General features: G+C 46.0%; 1 protein-coding gene across 1 annotated transcript in view; it reads left to right on the top strand.

Annotated features, from left to right (window-relative positions):
- Positions 1–14,198, top strand: part of LSP1 (lymphocyte specific protein 1) — a 49,957-nt gene extending 35,759 nt beyond the window's left edge. The window contains exons 6-11 of the mRNA XM_027724098.2: positions 606–649; positions 828–909; positions 1,301–1,441; positions 2,233–2,313; positions 3,203–3,317; positions 13,090–14,198. Coding sequence (XP_027579899.1) covers positions 606–649; positions 828–909; positions 1,301–1,441; positions 2,233–2,313; positions 3,203–3,292 — 438 coding nt within the window. The 3' untranslated portion in view covers positions 3,293–3,317; positions 13,090–14,198. The remainder of the gene's footprint in view (positions 1–605; positions 650–827; positions 910–1,300; positions 1,442–2,232; positions 2,314–3,202; positions 3,318–13,089) is intronic.
- The last annotated feature ends 1,497 nt before the right edge of the window (positions 14,199–15,695 follow it).

The following is a 15,695-nucleotide window of genomic DNA, read 5'->3' on the forward strand; positions in this document are numbered from 1 at the left end:
GTTGTGAAGTGCTTGCTTGCCTTCCTGTCTTGGCCAAAGAGTTATTGCACAGAAGCATCTGGTGCAAAACTCTTTCCTGATGGCTTGACATGAAGAGCTGCCTTGCAGGTGGCTCCATGTGCTGACTTGCCCTGTCTGTGTGCTTCTCTGGTCTAAGCTGATCTAACTCATGCCTGTGCTGCTCCCATGCTTGGCTTTTCTTCCATGTAGCTGGCAGTGCCTCTATTTTTCCCCGTTGTCTTTCCACACTTGCCACTTTCCCTGTTGTGTCTGGCCAGGGAATCAAGTGTCTGGGAGAAACCTGCTTCCTGATCAGAGAGAGTAGAGAAAACGGTCTTGGTTGTTGCTTCAGCTGTCAGTTAAGCTGCACATTGTTGGTTTGCCCCTGAAACTGGTTGGGATTCTGCTCACCTGCTGTGGAAAGAAGGAGGAAAGGGAATGCTCACTGTCTCTCAGCAGTATGGGAACATGGGACTGAGCGAGGCATTTTTAACCAAAATATGGGTGAGGGATCAGGGAAAAGAAAATGGTCTTCTGGGGTGACTACATTCATCTGGGGTCCATAGAAAAAAGTGATATCTTTGTCTTTTTTTCTTCCACTTCAGATCACGGACAGAACTGAGTCGCTGAACCGCTCAATACAGAAAAGGTATTTCTAGGGTTGACCTCAGGGTAAAGCAGGTCACTTCCTGCAAATGGAGGATACCAGCAGGTCCTGCTGTGGGGAAGGGCAGAAGTGACAGGCTGCCTGTGGCCCTTGAAGTCCTCCCTTCTGCTTGAAGTGCTGGGGGGAACACATTAATCCTTTTCTCTCCTCTGCTCTCCAGTAACAGCATAAAGAAGACTCAGCCTCCCCTCCCTGTGTCAAAGATTGATGACAGGCTGGAGCAGTACACACAGGCTATTGAGGTGGGCTACTGTGTTGTCTCTGTCCCCACCCTCCAAGGAGCCCCCTTTCCTGGTGTTGCTCTCCTCCTGTGCCTCTTAGCTTTACCATCTGGGAGATGACAACTAAATTGTCTCCTCTGAATGGGAGTGCTGCTTGCTCCTGTCTGTATCTCCCTCCACAGCACAAAGTAGTTTTTTTTGTTTGTTTGTTTGTTTTTTAAAGCAAGCTGTCCCATCCTTGTTTCCTTATGTTCCCTGCTAAAAGGATGGAAGTTTCTGACAGGAACTAGTTAAACTCTACAAGTCTCCTTTCATAGCCCCTCATCCCTGAGGACCTTCAATTACAGGGGTTAAAAAAAAAAAAAGTAAAAGCACACTCTTTAATGGTGATGTATCTCCATTTGTTTTCCAGACATCCACAAAGACTCCAAAACCTGTCCGGCAGCCCTCTCTTGACCTTCCCACCACAAGCATGATGGTAGCCAGCACGAAAAGCCTCTGGGAGTCTGGGGAAGTCACAACTCAGTCTGCTGTGAAGCCCTCTGCTTGTAAGGTACGGCACGTGGAGGACTTGCCTTGCTTGTGCAGGAGGTGAGGGACTGGCCCCTGGGCACAATGTGCATTGCTCCTGTGTTAACCTGTTGGTGTGGCTCGTTCATGGTGCCCAACACCTCCCAAGAGATTCAATCTCTTCTACCAAGTTGCAAGGCCTCTTACCTTGGAGATTCAATTTGTCTGTGTTAGGGTCCCCAGTTGTCCCTTGGTGGTGCAGCTAGGAAAGCCTCTGTGATGCTGGTTGAGGCTCCAACTCGAAATGGGAATAAAATTGGCTGGTGGGGAGAATGCATCTGTCTTCTGCAGGGGCTTGGGCTGAGCTCCAGTTGTTGAGCACAAAGTTGATCTAGTACCAAGGTGATAAATCTTGTAAATTTGGAAAACGCATACAATATTATGTATTGCTCTAAATGATTTCACTTTCTGGTTGTTGTGATTAAGGCTGATTCTGTAACACATTGGTTGCAAATCTGTGTATATGTGAGCAAAATTCTTTCCACTCAAGAAACCTTGATGGTAATGTGTCCTAAATAGTTAGCAAACTTAAGAAAATAAACATCATGGAACTGATTCAGACTCTCATTGAAGAGACTTAGAGGAAAACATAGGATATATACTGGGAACAGGAAGAAGTTTTCAAGATCATAGGTTTTAGCTGCAGCTGTTATAGGTCAGATGATGTGATATAAATAAAAAAGGAGGTCAGATGTGTGGGTTTGAAATGGACACGAACAGAGGCACGTACAGCAGCGTTAGCAGTGAAGGGTAATGAGAACATCATCTTCTCAGGATATCGTGGCTGGAGACATCGTGAGTAAAAGAAGTCTTTGGGAACAGAAGGGCAATCCCAAACCTGAGAGCAGTATCAAGGTGAGCTACTGTCTGTGAGTATTGAGAGCACTTGCTCTGCTGAAAAACACTTGGCTGGAGCACTTGGCTGGATTGGAGGTATTGAGAAGATGATGATGTTCTACAGGGACAAGGGCTACCTGTACCTATCAAAGCAATTGTATATCTAAGAGCTCTTCCTAACAGTGAAATACTATTGCTTCAGCCCTAGTGAAAATGGGGGCAAAAATTAGTTTTATATCCAGTAATGCTGTAAGGTCTCTTGAATAGCTTGTTCTCAGCCCATGAGCTGGGAGTCTCAGCCTTCTAGGCTCCAATGGAACTGCAAATGTTGAGTTACTTTGCTCTTGTTATGTTTTTTAGTATTGCAAGTAAACAAAACATGCAAAACTAAGTGGAACTGAACCTAAGGCAGTATCAACATTTGCAGATGGATCTGGGATTTTGTGGGAATGTTTGTAGAAATGTCTTTTAAAATGCATCAAGGAGCAACTGCTCAAACTCTCCAGGCTGGGAGAGGAAAATCAAAGTATCTTGTCAGTTCCTGGCTTGGAGCTGCCAGTATATGGTAAATAAAACCAATTTTTGCCATGGGTAAAAACAACCCTGGCTTGGGGGTCTGGGCTCTGAGGTGAGTCTTCCCTCACAATGCCTGGCATTGCGTCTTCTCTTTCCTATTACACATCCTGTGCTTGCTGTGTTATCCTGTGCTTATAGAAAGTGATGATGGATCTGTGCAAAGAACTTGTGTGGAAGGGGCCAGAAGGGAGTACAGAGCAGGCTGTCTCCAAGGCTTCTGGTATTAAAAACAACTGTATCATATATTCATCTGGCTTCAGTTATTTGATCTTGACTGTCTATTTAATGGAGAAAAATGCTGACTTTGGCTCTTTCTTTCTCTCCTGTCCAGTCCATTCCTTCTGGCAAAAAGTATAAATTTGTTGCAACAGGCCATGGCCAGTACAAGAAGGTGTTGATAGATGACACTGCAGAGCAATAGTATGCCTGGAGAACTCATTAACCAGGTAGGTGGGATATGACCTTGCACTGTGTAACGAAGTCCTGGACTCTTCTGGCAGGATGTTGGGTTATTTCTGCCAGCTGCACTTTGGGTGAATTGGAAGGTCCTGTATGGGAACATCTGGAGCCTCGCTTCCTCTGGGCCTGACTGTCTGAGCTGGAACAGTGTGGGTACACAGCAGGGGTTTGTTTTTGCCTCTGACTTTCTGATGCTGATAGGAAGCTGGATACCTGTGTTAGTTTAAACTTCAGGATAAGTCCCTTAGCTGCTGCTGTTTGGGTGAAGATGTGTTTGCCTTTGCTAGTTCAAAGGAACAGTCTCAATAAGCTCTCTTTTTTTATGCTTTCTTATGTTGCAAGGAGAAGTAGATATTTGGAGGTCATTCTGTCTGAGCACGGGGCTGATGTACTTCTGAAATTCAAGTGTTTCTGGGGTCTAATTCCCAGATTTACTGAATTAATTATGGGGAAAACTTTTCATGGCTCCAGTAGCCTCTTGGAACGAGTCGATAATAAGGTTGTAGCAGGGAGGATGTGAGCAGCTGTTGTGCTGGGTAGACCAACAGAGCAGAAAGAACTACTCTCTGATATGCAGCAAGGGGGAAGGCAGGGCTGGGTTACTGTCTCTGTGCTCTCTTGAAATGGCTTTTGGATCTCATGTTCCTATTGTGTTTGTGCTCCTAGACACCCTGGTGTTATCTTGAGTGGATGACAGTGGATTGCATCAATAAGGAAGAATGGTGTAGAGGGAGGTGATAACCAGTTGGATCCAACTGGGCAGCATCTGGCACAATGAGTGGAGAGGAAGTTGTTGAGGGTGAAAACAAGCTCATTCTCTCTTTTTGCTACTATAAAAAAGAAGCTTTATTTCTTAGCCAAGCTTATAAATAGCTCTGTCTGCTACAAAACACCTTTTGTTTCTGAATTCTTCTGGGACCTGTGTTCCTTCCCTTCCTTCCCCTCCCCCCCTTAAGGAGATGGCTTCTGAGTGCAGCATATTGTTTTGTTTGTTTTGTTTTTTAGTGCCCATTTGGAGGAGAAGCCCTTTTGAGTGCTACTCTGAGAAGAGCAGCAGTACAAAACTCAAGGGTGCCCGGTGATATGTTTTAGCCCACAGAATTTGTATCCTCAGCTTCTCTGCCTGTGACTTTCAGAAACCTATTTTAAGGTCTCGTCTTTGATCAGTCTCTTCATTTTCCAGAAGTCTGTTTCAGTGTACCAAGTGGGAGCCTACTGAGCTTCAGTTCTTTATAGCAAACAGGTTTTGCTAGGTTGTCAGCAGGTTTGTTTGCCTTACCTGAGCTTCTCTAAGCAGCTCAAACGAAAGTGCCTTTGGCTCTGGTCTTTGCCTTTCAAGAAAGGATGCTGGGCAGGGACTGTCAGGGCATGTGCTCTAGGATCCACCCAGTACTCCAAACAGCTGTGGCACAACACTGTTGCACTGTGGGTTTGTTCAAAAGGAAGTTGGTTTTTTTTTACTGTGAATAGCAAAATGACTGCAATAGCTGAAGGAGCTTGGCTTGGTTCTGTTCTTAGGTTTTTAGCTGGCTGTTTGGTATGCTGTGAACTCACTGCTCCCCAACTCCTCTCCACCCCCTGAACTATGTTCATCCTTTTCCGTACTACTGGATCACTTTGTCATTGCCTTCTTGCTCCCAAACCCTTCTGGATTACCCCTGTGTCACTTCCTTAACACCATCTTATCAGCTTTCTAGTTGCTTAAGCACAGGTACAGTTTTTCTTCCTCCCCTTCCTTCCTGAGCTGCAGGACCTCAGTGCAGCCTTTGAAGCAAAAGGTTTTCTCTAAGTGGCAGTTTGGGCTCTTAGCCCTCTGCCTGAGGCTGTTTGACATTGAAAAGAACCAAATTCTGTGCCCATTAGCATCCCCCTTCCCTTGCTCAGCACAGCAGCTCAGACTGGGACATACTGCACTGACTTCCAATGCAGAGCCATTGGTGAAAATCTGCTGCTTACAAGACTCTGTCCTTTGTGATACTCTCATGTCAGGGTCTGTCTCTGCAGAACTTGCCATGCTTGCTGTGTGTCTCTGTCCTTTGCTTTTGGGGTAAAAGGGCTTAAACCATGCATCCAGACCTGCCTCCTTTGCTTCCTTCCTTCTGTTTGGGGGAATCATTCTCCAATGGCATTTCTCCATCCTTCATCCCTGTGCAGTGGGGCTGGGTTTGTGGATGCAGCCTGGTTGAAAGCACAGCAGATGCAAAACATGTAAGCCTTAAGTGAGAGTTGCTGGTTTGTTCTGGGTGGTTGTCCTTGCTTCAGGACAAAAGCTGGATTAAAGCACAATTGCTTCTTAAACCATCCTCTCTGACCAGATTCACTCTCTCTCCCAAACGTAACTGATGTTGGCTGTTCTCCCTCATGTTAATTCTATGGATCTCATGCATGCTGATTCCATAGGCATCCATCCACTGTGCTTCAGTAAGGTGCCGTTTATTGCTCATCTTTATCTGCATTAGGCATTCCACATTTTACACAGCACTCTTTTTGATTTCAGTGTTTGTGTTGCTGTGTGGATCTCTTTCTATAGCCTTCTCTCCCAGCAATGTTAAATTATCCTGCAGAGGCTTACTTAGCATCCACTTGTGACTACTGGTGTGTTTCCAACCTACCTCTTTTCAGCTTTTTCTTGGAAAAGTGGGGGGGGGGTTGGAGAAATCCTATCTTTAGATAATTGGGTTATCCTCTTTTTTTTTTTTTCCCCGCGTTGAATAGGAAAGGGGTTACAAAATAGAGAAGATAAGACCAGCAAAGTGAAAACTTAAGTGAAGGTTTGATGATAACTGAGCTGCTCTTATAGCATCATTACAAAATGGGAAGACTTCAAAAAAGCAAAAGGGGTTCTTTGTTTTGTTTCCAAGTCTCTTCACAGTTTGGCTTGAGGAAATTTTGGTCAGTTCCGTATCCTCTATACACAAAAAGAATATAAAGAGCTGTGTATGGAGTTTCCTATTTGGACTAAACATGGCAATCCTATATTAGCTGTGTAGGAACACCCTAGCCTATGACAAAGTCCCTTGTGAAACAGAAATAGCTGATCTCCCAGCTTTCAGGCTCATAAACGTGCTGGCAATGAAGTTGCAAAGGGCGACTAATACTTGAAAGCACAGCTGTCTCTTGGATGGGCAGAGCTGGGGACTTTCCTTTTAAATACCCTCTTTTTTTCAGGACATCAGGGACAAGCAGGTAGGCAAATACCATGATGTTCCTCTTGAAAATGAGACTACATGTGGTTAGCAGAGCCCCTAAAAAACCAGTATCTTGTTAAATACACAGAGTTGGATACCAATGTGCTCAAGAAGGCTCGTTTAGTTATGGAAACCATCATCTGTATTTGAGAAAACGATAAAATATGTAACAGAACTTGATTACTGAAATAGTCTTCTGTGCACTATGATTTAGTAGACTGACCTAGGAGGATGTCAAGTGATAATGCCCGTTTTGTTAGCCAGGGGAACCGCTTTGTGAGAGCGGGATATCTTATGCTGTCCCTTGTCTGTGCTGGTGAAAGGATGAGTTTCTATTTTGTTCTCAGCAAATGGGTGAGGGGTCCACTTTCAGTGGAGGAGATAGAGAAGATAGCTCAAAATGTATGTACTCTCTTTGTGTGTGTTTTCTAAGACTCCCTAGAGATATGGAGCAACCCAGATTCCTTCATATCTCATCTGCAACTGCTGCTGCTTCCAGGATCAAGATAGGTCTTAGATAAGCACAACAAAAACCCTAAGATTCTATTATCCTTCTTTAAACTGGTCTTTTTCTACTGGCAACTTGTCACCTTCACTGTGTCCTTCCCCTCCGTTCCCTCTGTTACTGCATCCAGTGCTGCTTGCTGGCTCTGTTTAAAACAAGCGCATACCTGTTATCCTGTGGATGTGGTATGTTATACACTTAAGCTTATAAACATACAGAGAGTAGCCCTTAAACCTGCAGCATGAGGCTGCTGGCTTTGAGGGGTTTTATTTAATTTCCTTGTTTTCCTTACACTTGGCTTCAATGGACAGTAAACCTGGTCCTAGGTGTTCTCTTGCTTGGGTGCCCTGTAGGAATCTCCAGAGGCATGGAGCTGCCTGGCTTCAGTTGGCTGACCATCCTGATGCTGTTCTGTTAAAGCTCTTGGTGTGCTCCTCAGCTGATTTGGGTCTAAACCGGCTCAGCTCAAACACAGTGCTGATCTTTGTCATGGGTTTGGTAGCCAGTTCCTTCAGTTTCCGGGCATCAAAACGTGGCTTATGCAGAAGGATGGGCAAGCGGCGGGGAAGAAAGACGTTTTCTTCCTTCCGTGGCTTCTTCTCTTCTGCTTGCTGCTTTGTCTCCTTGTTGAGTGTCACCTGGTATAAAATAGCATCCCACATTTTCATGGCTCTTGATTTAAACAGCATGCAGTCTTGGTTGATGGCTGCTTGAGCAGTGTCCTCTTTACTCCCTTCCTCCTGTTCCAGCTTTTCTGACTTGGGCTCTGGGAAGCTGGGTACTTCTGGCTGTACCATCAAGTGCTTCCTGAGGCGATGCCAGCCACTGGCACTGGTTCCAGATGGTCTTGCTGCTTCTACTGATGGTGGTGCTGGCTCAGCTTTGAGGGGAAGGCCGGTGTTGGGTAAGCTGGGGGTCAATTGAGTTTGAATGATGTCTTCTGCCTTGGTGTCTGTGGAGGTGGACCCAGTACTATCAGCTTGTGCTGGCGTTGCTGTTGGTGGGCGTGCTTGCCTCCAGGGAGCACTGGATGTCGTTTGTTTTAGGATGTCTCTGTCTTCCTTGGTTAATTCAGAAGCTGTCTCTGATCCAGATATTTCGGTGTCAGTTCCATGAGTTGTAGGCATATTGCTGTGGGCATCAGAGGTGCTTGGCTTGGGTGAAGGGGCCTTGATGGACTCTTTAATAGGAACAGGCTTGGGAGCTTGATCAGGAGGTTCTGTGTCTGCAGCAGGTTCTGTGTCTGCAGCAGGAAGGAGGGGAGGTTCCAACAAGGGAAGTGTGGCGTTGCTGTCATCAAGTGAGGTGGGTATGTGCTCTGGAGATGGTTCAGAGCAGCTTGTTTGAGGTGCTGGGGAAGAAGGCCTTTTGTCTTCTTGGCTTACGGTTCCTTGTGTCAGGTTTGATGTGGGAGTCTTAGCCCTTGGTGGCTTGACACTGTGGAAATAAGTGTTCACCTTGGTGACGTAGGTAACCTCTGGTGCCCTTTCTTTACTGGAAGGAGGAGGCTGGGGGAAAACAGATGGGTCACATGGGGAGGGAAGGTGGGAGCCCACGTCTTCTGGCTGATGTGTAGTCTCGGGAGCCTCTGGTTTGTGTAGCAGAGGCATGGCTGAGGAGGTTGTGAGCAGGACATGTTCAGCAATGCGCCTCTGCTCAGTGACCTTCAGTGTGAAAGGCTTGCTCTTTCGGAAAGGGGAGGGGGCGCGGTGGTTGATGGGCCTGATGGATATGTGAGTGGGCAGGCTGGTAGAGGGGGATGCTGTGGTTTCAGGGATCTCTGCTGGGGGAGTGCTTTCATCGTACTCCTCTTGGTCAGGGCTGGCCTCGTTCACAGGTGAGAGGCTGGACCGGAAGGACTTGGCTTGCTCTGAAGCGAAGACAGCATTCTTTTTGGCTGCCTTTTTCAGCAGCCGTTGGAGCCGCACGTTGTCCTTCCCAGGCTTTGGTAGGGTGGGAGGGGGAGAAAGGTGGTGGTGGATGGGAGCAGGCTGGATGGAGGATGATACTGTTATCAGCATTGTCATTTCCTGTGGAAAAAAAGAACAAAGTTTAGAGGTGGTGTGGGCTTAGCCCTGGTGGGCTAGGTTCTGAAGCATTCATACGTAAGTCCTCCTCTTCCTCTCTCTAAAAGCTGTGAGTATGGAGGAAGTACTGTGGGAGAAGAGCATCAGTCTTGGTTTCCTTACTCTCCTGACATAACCTAAGCCAGTCTTGAGGGTGGGTGTGGCAGGGCAAGAGATGTACTGGGGGAAGCTGTATTGCCAAATCTGGAGCTCTTCCTCTCCTGGCATTAGCACAAAATCCAATAAGAGCTCTTTGGGACCCCAGACATTCGTGTCTTGGCAAGTCCTAATGGGATTTGGAAGGAAACGTTGAGGGGAAACAAAGTGGGTCTGAAATCTTGAAGCTTTGAAACATCTCCAGAGGCACAAACCAGGAATGTTTCATGGCTTTCCAAATTTTGGTTATTAATACTCTGATACAATGTTACATACAACAGAACAGTCATAAACTACATATGTCATCTGAGTCAAAGTCAACACTTGCCTTGATTGATTTCATCTGGCTGAAGACACCCCTGTGAAATGCAGGGCTTCTCAAAAGCTGCATTTATCAGTGAGAAAGTGCTTTGTCACAGCACTAACTTGGACTGATCTTTTCTTGCTGCATGGAGCACAGGGGCAAATTTTTCCTCCTGCACTCCATTCTAGATAAAACCAAGTTTTCTCTTTCCCTTGGGAAGCTTTGCCACTGTCTTGCCTCTATCACTTACTATTCAGTGAAACAGAAGTGGCTTGTGGTCTGGGTCAGGTCTTATCTCCAATGGCAGTTGCAGCCCTTTGGCCAACACTGGGCTGCTCCTATGGGGAAGCATGGCTGCTTTTCCTGCTCTGTCGCTAACTCACCACCATCTCCTCTTCTTTCTGGTAAGCACTGGTCAGACTTCCTGACAATGGAGCTAAGGGTCTGTGTTGGGGATAGAAAGACAAAGCTGCTCTCAGTTCTCCCCTTTCTCTTCCTGAGCAAGATGGGGAGCACCAAACACTCAGCCTCTGACCTGCAATGACTTTTTTCACAGCCACTAGAAAGAAATCTGACTCAATCCTGGCTCTTGCTCAGCACAGAGTTGCTGAGTTTTGCTATGAAATAAGGCATAAATCACTGAGCTCCGTAGTCCTTGGTGGTGGATGTAACTGAGCATCCTGAAATAAGGAAGAGGAGGCTGGGGTGATGTCAGGCTTGCTCAGAGGGGCTATTTATTGCATATATTTTGCTTGGTTCCTGGTGGCTCCCAACCTGCTCTGGTTAGTATGGGTGTGTAGCATGATACCTACTGTGTGGGAAAGCTATCCTGAATCAAACTCTCAAAAGTGCAGAGCAGCTATTTGTGCTTCAGTGCCTGGTGTTAGCTTTGGGTTTGCAGTGCTGCTGTCAGCACTAGGCTGGGAAGGTGATCCAAACTGAGCAAGCAGGTGGTGTATCTGCCAAAACTGGTTGTGAATCAGCAGAGAAGGGTGACTCTTAAAAAAAAAAAAAAAGGCAGCAGCAAATACAAGCACTTGAAGCTTTTGAACACTACACGCTATCTCTTCAAGATCAAGCCCTCACCATGCTGGATGAGCTGAGCAGAGGCTGTGGTGGGCAGGGTCTGGGCAGTGTCTAGCAAGTGGTGCGCTCAGTACAGGAAGGACATGGATCTATTGGAGCAAGTTCAGAGGAGGGCCACAGAAATGATCAGAGGGATAGAACACTCCTATGAGGACAGGCTGAGAGAGTTGGGGTTGTTCAACCTGTAGAAGAGAAGGCTCCAGGGAGACCTTATTGTGGCCTTTTAATATGTGAAAGAGACTTAAAAGAAAGATAGGGACAGATTTTTAGTAGGGTATGTAGTAATAGGATAAAGGGTTACAGTTTTAAATTGAGATGGTTAAGACTAGATGTAAGGAAGAAGTTTTTTTATGGTGAGGGTGGTGAAACACTGGAACAGGTTTCCCAGAGAGATGGTAGATGCCTCATCCATAGAAACATTCAAGGTCAGGTTGGATGGGGGTCTGAGTAGCCTGATCTAGTTGAAGATGTTCCTGCTCGTTGTGTGGGCATTGGATGAGATGACCTTTAAAGGTCCTTTTCAACTAAAGGTCCTATTCAAACTATTCTATGATTCTATGACTTATTTTGGCTGCAGGCATGAGAAACCTCCTGCAGTTTTGGTGAGGGGGCTTGGAGGGGATTTGTGCCAGCTGGGGGTGACAACTGTCAGGCATTCCCAGTGTTTTATCAACTTCATGTCTTAGGCACAAGGCTGGGATTAGGATTTGCTTTGTTCTAAGAGCTACTCTTAGAAGCAAGTCTGCACTGTCCCCAAAAAAAGGCTGAGACCCCATTCTTCATCATATATCTGCTCTCCTTCCCAATTTCATGGATATTTTACATTCTTCTGGGTCAGAAAGCCAAAATGTCTGTTGGAGGGGTATGTATTTTTTTTTTTTTTTTTGTGCAATACCACTCTGGCTCTGTTTGTGTAGGAGTTGCTAATTGCTTGCTGAGGTTTTTTGTGCTTTTTTTAAAATCTGCTGAAGGGGGAGCAAGTACATGCATCTGATGGTAGGATTTACTGTGGAATGATTTAATCTGCTCCTGTTTAATGTGGTCCCACGGACAGCCTGTACTTACAAGATGAGCTATAGTCTAGCAGCACTGTTAAACCAGATTTATAAGGTTGACCTGCTTCAGGCTTGTATTGGGAATACTAAAGAGGTAGGGCAGCAAACTTCCCAACCACTGATCAGCTCATTGACTGCTTTGCTTGTCCCATGGACTGCTGCACCCCAGAAAAATGCAGCTTCCCATGTGAGTCAGAGAAGGATCTTGCCTGGGATTTGCTGTAAACTGCCAGATGCTACAGAGGAGGGCATGGGGATTCTTGACGTGGGAAGTTTAGATACAATATGCATGCACAAGGAAGGTTTTCCTTCTGTTCCCAAAGTTAGAGGCTGCCTTGTGCCCTATAACATCAAGATTTGTTCTCTTATAGTAGTCTGTGCTCTTGAAATCACTCTTGCTGTCTCAGTATCCCATCTGACTTGAAACCTGCTGTACTGTGGATCTTGGAGACCTTGTGGTGTGTAGTAACTTCCATGGCACGTGACTGTATTGGAGTCTCTGTGCTTGACTAGTGAGGCAGAGAGATGCTAAGGGACAGCAAAAGGAAATCAGCTGTTAATTTATTTGCCTTCCCTGTCATGCTTGGCTTTGTTTGAGCCTCCTTCAGAGCTTTGTGTGCTCAGGAGAAATTCTGCAACAAGCAAGATTTGTCTTCCCCCCCCTTGTTTTTGTTTCATTATGTGGCAAAGGGACAATCAGGCTTGCTTTATTACCAGTGGAAAACTCATGGACAATGGGGGAAGTACTGCCTGAGAAACTTGTGTGGGTTTGTGATAAGCTGGAAGGAAATAAAGATAGAAGTCCAGAGGCTTTCAAAGGGTTAAGTTTCCTTGCTGGTGGTTGAGTGCCCATGGGTGGATGTGTCGTCACCCACACTTGGACCTCAACTGTTCTCCTGACTTCACTCCATCTGCAATCAGCCCCAAATCAAGATTAGTGGGGAGAGTGTCAGCATGCGAGAATCATTTATCAAGTGATGGAAAACTCATTTGTGTCCTGGAGTCCCTTGGCTGCACCAGCTGTCATGCGTGGAGCAGATGGAGAGCTGCAGGAACCCAACACCACTGCAGATGGTCCCAAACCGAGCTGTGGCTGCCAGGGGCTGTAGGAACATACTCCGCTTTAGTTGCTTTCTTGGGCTTGGGAGCAAACCTGCTAATCTCCTCCTTTTTGGAGTGGGAGACAGCTTGGCAGAAGTGCAGCTGTGACCTCTGCTGGGCGTGCAGCCCTTGGCACCTGCTCTGCCATGAGCATGGACATTTCCAGAATGGTGGACTTTGACTGGGCTTTGTGAAAGTGGGTGGGAGAAAACCACCTGTAACTGTTAGACACAGCCCATGGTATTGCTCATGAGAGGTCAAATGGTATCCATAACCTTGTTATTTTCTTGTCTTGCAGCTGAGCTTGGTCCTGGCTCGATGCAACCCTCAATGCCACTATTTCCTCTGCTCCACAGAAGATAATTGAAGGATGTTTCTCTTCTGGCTGATGTCAGTCTGCTTTGGTACAGCCTGACTCCTCTTGGGCTGTGAGCAATACCCCACACTGCCTTCAGATGGAAGAAAGGAACTATATCAGCTGGCAAAATCTATCTCTGTTTTAACCTTCTATGTGATTCTTTGGCTTTTTTTTTTTTTAATCTCTCTCTGCTATGGAGATGGGAGGCTGTGGCTCTGTTCCCTCTCTTCTTATAAGTGTTGGAAGAGAGTGATCTGCTGCCCTGCTGAGCAGGCAAGGCTTTTGCTATGTGATGATTTTCTCCTTTTGTGGCCTGTGGTGGCAGAGAGAGAGCTCAACAGTAACCTGGTAAAAGAATTGGTGTTTGAAAGGAGGGCAATGGGCAGATTGTGAGTGTGAGAAAACTGCACAGAGAGTGTAAGGAGAGTGCAAGGACCACTTGTCACCCTGTGCCAACTGTGGGTAAGGTCTTCCCCTGTTTACAATGCAGCCTCTGTCCGTCTACAACATCTGTTTTGAGGGACTTCCATCTGTTGGTTTCTCTGTGTACATCAAATCACTTTCAACTTAGTCCTGTTTTGTTTTTTCTTTAGTTCCCAGATCATCCTTTAGTCACAGTTACATACCTATGCCAAAATGTTCCTGCCACTTTTCTGTCTCAACAGTGGCAATAGCAGCATTGTTTCAAATAGCTGCTACCTATAGAAGATGGGTTGGAGGTCTCCTTTCCCAGGCGTGAGGAGTGCTGACCACTGGTATTATCTCCCTTCTCTGGGAAAGTGCAAATTAGCTCCTAGGGCTGTTTCTGAACTCTCCCACTCCTTCATACTTTGTGGTGTTAACATGTCCCCCATCCCCTCTTTAAAATCTTATTCCTACTCTCTTCCATGTCAACATAATTTTGCAAGTTGTTTCTGCTCTCCTGGAGGGAGGACAGCTTGTCTCTCCTCCTGCATCAGTGTGCTTTCTGCTTAAATTTTGTCTCCTGAATTTTCCTTTTTTTGGTAAGCATTTAATAAAATTTGAAGATGATGTTGTAATGATGGCAACTCTGAGAATTTTGTTTGTGTAGGAGTTTCTCCAGCAAAGCTGTCTTCCAAGACCTTGCAAGTCCCTGCTTGAGTGTAAGGTGGAGGAGAAGGAACATCAGGCTCAGTGGCAAGAGGAAAAGAAGCTTGACATATGCAGGAAAGGGGATTTCTGTGTTCCTGCCCCATTTAGATACTTGTCATTTTGCTGCATTTTTCATGGGGGGTAATTGACTGTAAAACAGGAAGGAGTTGTGTTTGGGTGAGAGATGGAGCAGCATGTAGAGACTTCTAGGGTGTGGTCGGCTAGAAGCACAGAGCTTACCTCCCCAGGTAGTAGACCTGAGCAACATCACAGTCTTTATCCAAAATCACTGGTGATGTCAGCTTTGTTAAAAAAACCCCAAACAAACAACAAACCCTGTCTAGCCTGCTTATCCAGCTTTGATAAGGTCAATATAGCTGTCTGTACTGGAACCCAGCATGCTAATGAGTTGATGACTCTATCTGGAACCATTTCATGAAAAACCTTTTTATGGAGATGACCTTCCAAGTAATAACACTTTTACGACTTGTGGCAGTAAAGAGTTTCTGCTGTCCTTACCTATGCTTTCCTAAAGTGTTAGGAAGAAGAAAGTTTTCAGATACCACTTGTTGCTCTTATCTTTCTGCTTATTGGTACCCTTGTCCTCTCCATCCTCTGCTTTAGCTCCTGGAGGTAGGAATTAAAGGAGTCTGTGTTCCTTACAGCACTGAGAAGCATGGACACCATCTGGCCCCATCTTCCCTTAAGCCCTTCCTCTGCCATGCTGGGATTTTCCAGTGAGGCTGGAGCAGTAGTAGTGTGGGGTATAGAGATATCCTGGCTTGAGGTGAAAACAGCACTACTTTGCATGTGTGCAAACTGGTTGCAGCAATTTTTCAACTCTGTTCTGTGGCTGACTGGAGGAAAAGATGGCTGGAAAGTTCTCCAGCTACTATTCCTGTGTCCTGCCAGTTTGGAGAGTGCAGACAAGGCCCTAGAGGCTGCTTCTGTGAGAGTCCTTCTCTAAGGAGGGTTAATTTGTGAAGTATGTTTTCTCCACGTAAAGCCCACGTGGACCTAGGTGTGGTTTCAGTAAACAACCGCTGTAATTCAGGTTCTGGTCACAGCAGAGAAGTGAGCAGGTTATGGGAGACCAGAGCTCTCTAGTGGTGGTCAGGAACCAGGGAAAGACCTGGCTTGGAACAGATGTGTGTAGCTCTTTATGAGGTACTTATATGTTCCAGGGGAAATGTTTCCACAGTTAAATTAACTTTATGATCTGCTGTTTCTCCTCCCAAAGTAACATGGTGTGTACATGGTGGTGGGAGTGGCAGAGGGGTTACCAGAATGGTGAAACCTCCCACCCCCACCCCACCAAAAAAAATAAAAAAAGAAAAAAGAAGGCTGCAGCCCAGGTAATATACTGGATATGCATCTTAGTATTTAAGAGGGGATGGAGACTCATTTCTCCCTTCAGCAGCAAACTGTAGGGA

Source organism: Pipra filicauda, unplaced genomic scaffold, assembly GCF_003945595.2.
Source record: "Pipra filicauda isolate LSUMZ 115617 unplaced genomic scaffold, ASM394559v2 scaffold222_size1277272_pilon, whole genome shotgun sequence".
In the NCBI taxonomy this organism is placed as follows: domain Eukaryota; kingdom Metazoa; phylum Chordata; class Aves; order Passeriformes; family Pipridae; genus Pipra; species Pipra filicauda.